The sequence below is a fragment of the Otolemur garnettii genome, unplaced genomic scaffold, assembly GCF_000181295.1.
Source record: "Otolemur garnettii isolate 467f Iridium unplaced genomic scaffold, OtoGar3 scaffold00112, whole genome shotgun sequence".
NCBI lineage: Eukaryota > Metazoa > Chordata > Mammalia > Primates > Galagidae > Otolemur > Otolemur garnettii.
Genome location: NW_003852507.1, coordinates 3,648,498 through 3,657,795, shown reverse-complemented (window position 1 = coordinate 3,657,795; position 9,298 = coordinate 3,648,498). Strand labels below are relative to the sequence as shown.

Below are 9,298 nucleotides of genomic sequence, written 5' to 3'. Positions count from 1 at the left end.
AAAAAAAAAAAAAGTTTTATTTACAATGAATAATTGTTAATTATTCCCCTGCTTTTTAAATTTAGGTGCAGAATTTCACATTTCACTGCTTTCAATTGCACAGCTATTTGATTTTGCCAAAGATCTACAAAAAGAAATTTATGATGAGTAAGTAAAATAGTAGAAAGGTGAATAAATCTATATCCGATCTTGTGGTAAGGGCTTGAGAGAGTGTAGGGTGGAATATCATACTATATTCCTAGAAGAAAAGCAAAATTTTAGGATTATTGTATCATATTAAAAAAGTATGTCCCTGTAGAAGCTCTTTGATACACATATTGGCTTCCTTTGAGGAATAGTTTATCTTTATTCATTATAGATAAATTTAATACCTAAATTCTGCTTGTCTGACCTTCCTTTTTGTTCATAAAATGAGAGTGGTACTCATGGATGTTTATAGTTGAACAGTGCTGATAGTTTTATTTCTTAACATCCAATTACATGGTTTAAGAGTTATCCGTAGCCTACCTTATAGGTATTTCTATTCTTAGGTAACACCCTTTACTTTGGGAGGAGATGAAATAGAATGTGGATCAGTTTGTTCTCTGGTATCTGCCAGGTTTGGGTAGATAAGTAGGCTGTGCTGTTTCTCTGCTTTTGTTAGAAAATCAAGAGGTCAGATATAATGTGTTTCTCTAGGACTCATGGGGGACTCACATTGTTGTAGGTAACTGCTGATTTGACTTTGAGAGCTAACGTAAAAGTGAATGTTTGTGAACGATGTCTAAAACATCTTGAAACACAATAAATGTGTGACCACTCTGGTTCATTGACATAATGTATATAGTGATGGAGGTTTTCTAGAGAGCCTGTTGGGAAATGGCTCTTACGGTACTGTGGTTTTTTTTTTTTTTTTTGAGACAGAGTCTTAGTATGTCACCCTAGGTAGAGTGCTATGGTGTCACGGCCCACAGCAACCTCAAACTCCTGGGCTCAAATGATTCTCTTGCCTCAGCCTCCTGAGTAGCTGGGACTATGGGCACCTCCACAATACCCGGCTGTTTTTAGAGACAGGGTCTCACTCTTGCTCAGGCTGGTCTCAAACTCCCGATCTCAGGCAGTCCGCCCACCTCAGCCTCCCAGAGTGCTGGGATTACAGGTGTGAACCACTGCTCCCGGCATTTGTCCTGTTGTTGCTAATGGGATGTCTGTTTTTCTTTCTTTTTTTCTCTTTTTACTCATCGCTATATGAGGATCTGTTGGATATTCTGAATTAGTTTCTTGTTGTATGGTACATTCCAGTAAGCTGTATTTTTCAGTCTTCAGGCTCTACACACAGATGATCCTCTCACTTGGGATTATGTGGCAAGACGGGAATTAGAGATGGAGTCACAACCAGATGAGCAGCCTCCAACGAAGCAAGCCAAAGCACTGCAGGTGGCCCGGAAGGAGGAGAGGTGCTGTGCCGTGTTTGAAGAGGCAGTGAAGACTCTGCCAACTGGTGAGTTTCACCAAACCATAGTGTGATGTAGAAGTAGTAGTATCCATGAGTGGGAAAATGAAGTTCCTGTTCCAAAATCAATATCAAGGACCTCTCTGTAGTGCAGTTTACAATGTGTGTTGCTTTCCAACTTGTTCTCTCTGATTGTGAAAGTTGGAGCTTCTGTGAACTTCCTCAGTAGTAGAGGTATTTAGGTTCATTTATTTGGGGGGAAATGATACTTAGGAAACAATAATTCAGAAGATTTTTTTTTTTTTTTTTTTTTTTGAGACAGAGCCTCAAGCTGTCCCCCTGGGTAGAGTGCCGTGGCATTACAGCTCACAGCAACCTCCAACTCCTGGGCTCCAGTGAGTCTCCTGCCTCCGCCTCCCAAGTAGCTGGGACCACAGGCGCCCGCCACAACGCCCGGCTATTTTTTGGTTGCAGCCGTCATTGTTGTTTGGCGGGTCCGGGCTGGGGATTCGAACCCGCCACCTTAGGTGTACGTGGCTGGCGCCTTAGCCGGTTGAGCTATAGGCGCCGAGCCAATTCAGAAGATTTTAAAATTATAATTCCTTAATTATCTGTTGATAGAGATTTAATTTTTATTTTATAGTATTGGGGAATGAAGGCTGAAGGGAGATATAATCTGGACAGGGCTTTTAATTTTATATTTATACTTTTACTCTTTTGTTTTCCCCCAATGTTTGAGATGTTTGGCTGTAATCAGAATAATGCCTTTTTCATCCAGCAAATGTAAACTCTTCTTCAGAGGAATTTTCCCTTTGAAGAAAAGTGACATAATGATTGTTGAACTAAGAGAATTGGTGATCTGATCAATGCAATCCTTCTGACTTTTCCAGAGACCATGTGGAAGTGCTACATCAACTTTTGCTTGGAAAGATTTGCTAAGAAGACAAATAGTAAGCTCCTCAGAGGGAAGGTGAGGACAGGTTACATGGTTACAATGGCTGACTAGAAAGTGACTTTCTTTTGAGAGGAGATCAGAAGCACAGCTCTTTTGGGGTCTGAGACAGCTTCTACACACTGCATGTTTAACTACTCTTTCTTTCTGGGTGACCTGTCATTCTGATGGTCTGAAGGAACTCTCTTCCTTCTGGGCTCTGTTTTGTGCTTCTGCCTGGAATATTTATTCATAAATGAAATATGCGGGAGCAACTCAGTCCCATCTCTGAGTTCTCAGAAATTGTAAAACTGCTTTTGTTGGTGTCACAGGCCAAAGTGACATTTTTGTAATGAACTGAGAGATTTTTCTATTTTCAGAGGCTGGAAAGAACCATGACTGCATTCAGGAAGGCCCATGAACTCAAGCTTCTTCCAGAATTGCAATATAAGCAGTGGGTAAGGACATAGGGAATACATTCCCTGCCAGTTACATATAGTTTATTCCAGTTTTGTGCCGGAGTCATGTGATTTAAATACATACAGTTTTATGACTAAGACCATTGGGAAGTTTGATATGTAGAGTGTTTACATTTGGCTACCAGTGTTTCGTGTATGCTAAAAATGAAGTTCATACTAGTAGTGAAGGGGGAAATAGTGTAAAGCGCCTATAACAAAGCATCACTATTTGGGTGTATTTTGTTTGTTCACTCATTTCTGTTTTACTGAACATCCCTTTCTGAACATATGCCTGTCCCAGATTAGCCATCAATACATTAAAGACAAAGTAGATGTGTTTCAGAAGCTGACATTGGAGTAAGAAACATTGAATCATCGGTATCCATGGTGTAGGTAAAGATTGGTGCAGAGACCAGAATAATGTGCTGTGGGAATACACAGTTCTAGACCAGGTCTGGCCACTTAATATCTAGGTTAACGTGGACAAACCAGTGTGCTTCTCTTCCTTTGTTTACTGGATTTTAAAATAGTAGATAGTGATCCTTTTTGTTTTTATCAGCTCACAAAATTGCTGAGAGCATTACATAATATAGTGAATGTGTTAATGTATTTAAATACCTTTATTGGGGAAAAAAGAACAAAAATCTTTATTATTTGTCGAGTGCTTTTTATTTGTATGACTCTTGTCTCTTTTGATCCATATCATTTTTATGTAATTGCAATTAATGTCTCGTAATTTTGTATTCTACTGTTTTTGCATCAACATTTTCAACATACTTTCGAAATACATCTACATAACACAGGTACTATATAATAGCCCACTGTATTATGGTATCTATTTGGGAAACCTCAGGCCTGTATGATTGAAGTTGCCATTGCATGAGTTGTGGAATGCTGGCAAGTCAGTCATACAGTATAAATTCCCATAGGTTTTGAGTATTGCCTTGGCTATCTTCCTCTCTTTCCATTATCATCTTTCTTTCATTCTTCACTCCGGCTACTTCTTTCTCTTTTTTCTTTTCTTTCTTTTTTTTTTTTTGACAGAGTCTCATTTGGTCTCACCCTCAGTAGAGAGCTGTGGCATCTTAGCTCACCGCGGAAACCTCAAACTCTTGGGGTCAAGTAGTCCTCCTGCCTCAGCCTCCCAAGTAGCTGGGACTACAGGTGCCTGCCACAATGCTTGGCTAATTTTTTATTTTTAATAGAGACAGGGTTTTGCTCTTGCTCAGACTGGTCTCGAATTTCTGAGCTCCGGTGATCCTCACAGAGTGCTAGGATTACAGGTGTGAGCCCCTGCGCCTGGCCAGCACTCTGCCTATTTCAAATATCCTGTACTCCTCAAATCTTTGATGTTGCCCTTCCTAAGCTCACCATGTCATTGCTTATTTGCTGAGCTTGGCTTTAATGGAAGTCTGTCAACATATTGATTCTACATCAGTCCTTTCTCTAGATTATTTTTCACAGAAGAATCTTTCAAAATTAGTAGGTTGTTCTGTGGCTTCCCATTGTCCTTTGGATAAAGCTGCTCAAGCTCCTTAACTTGGCCCTTGCCTGTATTTCAGCTTCATCTTCCAATTCTCTGGTTTGCCTCCTAACCTCCAGCCATTCTAAACTTGGGGTTCCATTCACATCCAACCTGTCTCTCATCTTTTTTAGCCTTTTGCACGTGCTGGTTGGCAGAGCCTTTTCTTTATTTTTTTTGCAGTTTTTGGCCCGGGGCTGGGTTTGAACCCGCCACCTCTGGTATATGGGGCAGGCGCCTTACTCCTTTGAGCCACAGGCCCTGCCCACAGAGCCTTTTCTTTTCCTGGGAACTCTGCTTTCACCTGATGCGTTTCCTGCTGTAAATCTTAGCTTTAGACTTCCTTAGCACATAACTATGATTAAAAAAATTTTTTTTGGAAACAGGATCTTACTATATTGTCTAGGCTGAGTGCAATTACTTTTTCACAGGCATAATCATAGTTCTCTGTGGCCTCAAATTCCTGGCCTCAAATGATCCTCCCACCTCAGCGTTTATTGTCCCTGTCTTTAGTTAGCCCCTGTGCATAGGAGCACACAGAGGAGGAGGAGGAATTTCAGATTATTCACTTTGTGTCTGTTTAGCTGCCATGGTAAAGCTTTAGTGGAAATGCTGTTGAAATTACTGTCTCAAATGTGGTCTAATTACCATTTACATAGGTAATTTAGGCTTCAGTAATTAATTTTTCAATAATCCTTTGTTTTATCTAGATTGAGTTGTTGTTGCACCATAACTTCTTTAGGGAAGCTCTGGAGGTGGCAGTAGCTGGGACTGAATTGTTTAAAGACTCCGCAGCAGTGTGGCAGATGAAGCTTCAGGTGCTCATTGACTCAAAGAGCCCTGACATAGCCATGCATTTTGAAGAAGCCTTTGTGCACCTGAAACCCCAGGTCTGAAAGTTGGGTCTTTTGTTTTTCTTTCTTTAGGAGAAATCTTTTAAGACTTCAGCCAAAGCGCATATGGAATATACTTGGATGAAAGCCAACCTTAGAGTGTCATTTGTTAGTATAAGTGGTGGTGGTTTAAAGGTCAGGAGCAGAATTTACATTTAAAAAAATAATTAATATTCTTACACCTCTTCGAATGTGTAACATGCCATTTGTTTATTTTTGAGACAGTCTTAGACTGTCACTGTGGGTAGAGTACTGTGGTGTCATAGCTCACAGCAACCTCAAACTCTTGGACTCAAGCAATTTTCTTGCCTCAGCCTCTCAGTAGCTGGGACTATAGGTGCCAACCACAATGCCTGGCTATTTTTTTTTCTAGAGATGGGGTCTTGCTCTTGTTCAGGCTGGTCTCGAACCTGTGAGCTCAGGCAGTCTAACCGCCTTGGCTTCCCAGACTGCTAGGATTATAGATGTGAGTGACTGTGCCCAGATAACATGCTATTTAATAGCTTATTTTTAACCCTTTATGTGAAAATTTACTAAATTGCTGGGTGTGGTGGCTCATCCCTATAATCCTAGCACTTTGGGAGGCTGAGGTGGGTAGATTGCTTGAGCTCAAGAGTTCAAGACCAGCCTGAGTAAGAGTGAGACCCTGTCTCTACTAAAAAAATAGAAAAACTAGCTTGGTGTTGTGGTGGGTACCTATAGTCACAACTACTCAGGAGGCTGAGGCAGGAGGATCAGTTGAGCCTAAGAGTTTGAGGTTGCTGTGAGCTATGATAATGCCACGGCATTCTACCCAGAGTGACAGAGGGAGACTTTGTCTCAAAAAAAAAAAAAAACAGAAAATTGACTAAATTATATAAACCTTCCTATTCAATTTAGCTATCTTATAAGTGAGAGGTACTAAGAAAATATTATTCTGACTTGCTTCCAAAAGCAAACATAAGCATAACTTTTAAATATATGCCTTAAAGTTTTAAGGTCTAAATCTTAAGGCTTTGCAGTGAATCTTTTATATTAGTAGGAACAATGTATTCCAGAAGATAAAGTGGGAAGAAAACCTATTTTGGGGCTCATTTGTGTATGTTTCTGAGACATGAGCGAAGATCAGATAATTCAGCCTAGATTAGTTTTTGTGCTATAGATTCTAGACAGCAGAGTCATGACCTGGGTAGCTGTGGGTCTGACTAGCTGTGGCTGTTAATTGCATAATTAAAGATGATTGATGATAATTAGCACAGGCAGTATTCCCCAATGGAAGGGAAGTAAAATTCACAGGCAAATGTTGCTCTGGGTGACTTGGTCAAGAGGCTGTGTCCTGGTATGCCATTTCTCCTGGATCATGAGAATTATGACGATGAGGACAGACTAGGAACGAATCCATATTTTACATATGGATTATTGTAGGAGAAACCTGCCTTTATAGTGATTAGTTTTCAGAACAGAACTCTAAACCATCATTTTCTAACAAATTTTTATTGATACATATGTTTTGCATATTACAAAGTATGTATGGCATTTTGTTATATACCGTTGTCTGACTTTTTTTTTAATTGTGAGCAGGTTTGTCTGCCTTTGTGGATTTCTTGGGCAGAATGGAGTGAAGGTACCAAAAGCCAAGAAGACACTGAGGCAATCTTTAAGGTAGAGGCTTCTAGGTCTTGTGGTGTGGGCAGATGGGTCCAGTCATCGGCTAGCTTGGGGTGGGCGGGGGAGGGTTTCTTCAGCAGGTGCTCCTAAAGCACCATTGAGTGGCTTGGGTAGTTCAGGGAAAAATTGCTTGATACTTATGAATTTCTTCACATAGTTTCTTTTCTTTTTTTCTTTTTAATTGTAGAAAGCTATCTTAGCTGTCACAGGTGCTGACTCAGTAACTCTGAAGGATAGGTACCTGGATTGGGCTTATCGAAGTGGTGGCTACAAAAAGGCCAGAGCTGTATTTAAAAGGTACTAACAAACGTTCATAGTTGTTACTACTTCCTCCACCCACCCCATATTTAGCCCTTGATACCCAGATTATTTTTAGTCACAAATACCAATAATATCTGAGGAAGTAATCCAAGAGACTTTTTCTTTCTTTTAAGGCAGGGTCTTGCACTGTTGTTCAGGCTGCAGTTGTACAATCATAACTCACTGTGACCATGACCTTCTAGGCTCACGCAGGTCTTCCCCCTTTAGTCTTCTGAGTAGCTGAACTCTAGGTGCATGCCATCATGCCTGGTTAATTTTTGAAATTTTTTGTAGAGATGGCTTCACTACGTTGCTCAGGTTAGAAAGAGACATTTTCAAAATGTAACATTCCAAAGTGAGGCAACTGTAGTCCCAGCTACTGGGGAGGCTGAGGTGGGAAGATTGTTTGAGCCTAGGAGTTTGAATCCAGCCTGGGCAACATAGTGAAACCTTGTCTTTTATTTTTTAAAAAGTCACTTTTTTTCCTCTTTATTTTTTGAATAATAAAAGCAGTTTATACCTATTATAAGGGGAGAAGATAACCATAAATATACATTATAATCCCATCTACTAGGGAAAACCCACTGTTAAAATATCATTTTACAGTTTAATTTTTGTGTGGTTGAGATTATACTGTAATCTCAATTTTGAATACCACTTTTTTTGATAAACATTAGGTTGACCTTGTTTTCCATTTAGTGGAAGTTCTTCATAAACATCATTTATTAAAAATAGCTGAATGATAGACCACCCTGTGGATGTACCATCATTTATTTGGCCACAGTAATACTGCTGTGATGAACATTTCTGCAAAAATATTTATCCATTTAGAAATTATTTCTATAGAATATATTCTTAGAAATGGAATTATTGGTCTCCAAAAGACTTTGAAATGTAGCAAGAGAATCTAAGACACTAAAAGAAAGAAGAGTGCAGTATAAAAACAAGATAGGAAAGAGTTTATTAATGGTAAATGGTTAGTCATTAATGATTGGACGTGTTCTTTTCTTTCTTTTTTTTTTTTTGGAAACAGAGTCAAAAAAAGTCTCACTCTGTCATCCTGAGTAGAGTGCTGTAGTGTCATAGCTCACCGTAACCTCAAACGCTTGGGTTTAGGCGATTCTCTTGCCTCAGCCTCCTAAGTGGATGGGACTACAGGTGCCTACCACAATGCCCACCTGTCTAGTTTTTCTATTTTTAGTACAGATGGGGTGTCACTCTCGCTCAGGCTGGTTTCCAACTCCTGAGCTCACGTAATCCAGCTGTTTTGTCCTTCCAGAGTGCTGGGATTATAGGCATGAGCCGCCACAGGTCAGATCCTTTCTTTGAGTTGCAGACAAGTCTTCATTAAATGTGTTGGAGGGGCACTGGCTGGGTATTTGTAATTAGGAGATGTAAGAGGCTTCTGTCAGTGTAACGTCTTGCCATTCCTTTTTAGTCTACAGGAAAGCCGTCCGTTTTCTGTCAATTTTTTCAGGAAAATGATTCAGTTTGAAAAGGAGCAAGTACGTATTCTGTTTAATTATTTCTTGTCTGGGAAAAATGGGTTAATGGCTACTAATCTATGGCAATTTTGTTATACAAAAAGCTCTCATTATAATACAGTATAAATTTCTGGTCCCTTGGTCCAACCCTTTTTCTTTCTGTAGACCTGGCTTAGGAACGGTAATCAAGCAAAAAGGAGAAAGTACATATTTGGAGACTAGAAAACTCATGTGTCACTTCTTCCATGAAGCTTTTCCTGCCAGGCTGGGCCGAGGTGCTGCTCTGCCCCTGCAGTGCCCTGGGTGTCTTTTGCGTTGGGTGGTGATCAGTAACTTTCTGATACAAAGTGAACTTGTGAGTAGAGAAAAATACAGGAAAGTCTCAGTTGAAAGGAACACACAAAAATCCAAATGTATAATTCAATCACATTACCACACCCAACCATACTTAAAATTTTTTTATTGTTTTATCAAATTTTTTACTCACATAGGCACACAGTTTTATACTGATTTCTGACTTATGTGCCGCATCAGGGGGTTCCCTCTCGTATTTAGATAACATTTTGTAAACACATTCATATATTTTTATACGTGTCATGGGAAAAAACTAACAATTCATTGTGATATGATA

At 39.7% G+C, this 9,298-nt stretch overlaps 1 protein-coding gene across 1 annotated transcript in view; it reads left to right on the top strand.

The window, feature by feature from the left end:
- Positions 1 to 9,298, top strand: part of UTP6 (UTP6, small subunit processome component) — a 43,341-nt gene that overhangs the window by 22,142 nt on the left and 11,901 nt on the right. Inside the window, exons 8-15 of the mRNA XM_023517474.1 lie at positions 40 to 147; positions 1,299 to 1,480; positions 2,323 to 2,402; positions 2,744 to 2,821; positions 5,054 to 5,233; positions 6,797 to 6,877; positions 7,071 to 7,180; positions 8,622 to 8,691. Of these exons, the coding sequence (XP_023373242.1) occupies positions 40 to 147; positions 1,299 to 1,480; positions 2,323 to 2,402; positions 2,744 to 2,821; positions 5,054 to 5,233; positions 6,797 to 6,877; positions 7,071 to 7,180; positions 8,622 to 8,691 (889 nt within the window). The remainder of the gene's footprint in view (positions 1 to 39; positions 148 to 1,298; positions 1,481 to 2,322; positions 2,403 to 2,743; positions 2,822 to 5,053; positions 5,234 to 6,796; positions 6,878 to 7,070; positions 7,181 to 8,621; positions 8,692 to 9,298) is intronic.